The sequence below is a fragment of the Buceros rhinoceros genome, unplaced genomic scaffold (assembly GCF_000710305.1).
Source record: "Buceros rhinoceros silvestris isolate BGI_N320 unplaced genomic scaffold, ASM71030v1 scaffold7940, whole genome shotgun sequence".
Classification (NCBI taxonomy): domain Eukaryota; kingdom Metazoa; phylum Chordata; class Aves; order Bucerotiformes; family Bucerotidae; genus Buceros; species Buceros rhinoceros.
The window spans coordinates 17,944-18,340 of record NW_010387822.1 but is presented as its reverse complement, the minus strand read 5'-3'; the positions used below and the strand labels follow the sequence as shown (position 1 = coordinate 18,340).

The following is a 397-nucleotide window of genomic DNA, read 5'->3' as shown; positions in this document are numbered from 1 at the left end:
GTCCAGGACTCAGGCGTAAAGGTCCTCCCGGTCGGCGGAGTAGACCTCCCCCTCCTGCAGCAGGGCGAAGTTGAGGAAGTGAGAAGGGCGATGGACCTCGTGGTAAAACTCCTTGGGGTTGGCGAGCTGCAGCTCGTACTTCATGTTGGGGTCGTGGCGAACACCTGGAAGAGATGGTCCATCACCCACCTGAACCGCCCCCTCCTGCCTCCAGCGCCCACCAGGAGCGTAGCGAAGCCCTCTGCCCTCCCAGGGTGATTTTTAAGCAGAGCGCGCCAGAAGAGAGAGTTCTAAACCCACAAAACCGGCACCCTTCGGGCTCCCCTCACGACAGAGCAATGCCCCCATCGTCCTTTTCCACTCATTGTCTGCCACTCTCCTCATTTCCCGAGACCCC

At 60.5% G+C, this 397-nt stretch overlaps 1 protein-coding gene across 1 annotated transcript in view; it reads right to left on the bottom strand.

Annotated features, from left to right (window-relative positions):
- Window positions 1-9: 9 nt before the first annotated feature.
- PRPF8 (pre-mRNA processing factor 8) overlaps window positions 10-397 on the bottom strand; it is a gene marked incomplete at its 5' end in the record, with an annotated part of 18,323 nt that continues 17,935 nt past the window's right edge. The window contains one exon of the mRNA XM_010135582.1: window positions 10-164. Within this exon, the coding sequence (XP_010133884.1) occupies window positions 10-164 (155 nt within the window). The remainder of the gene's footprint in view (window positions 165-397) is intronic.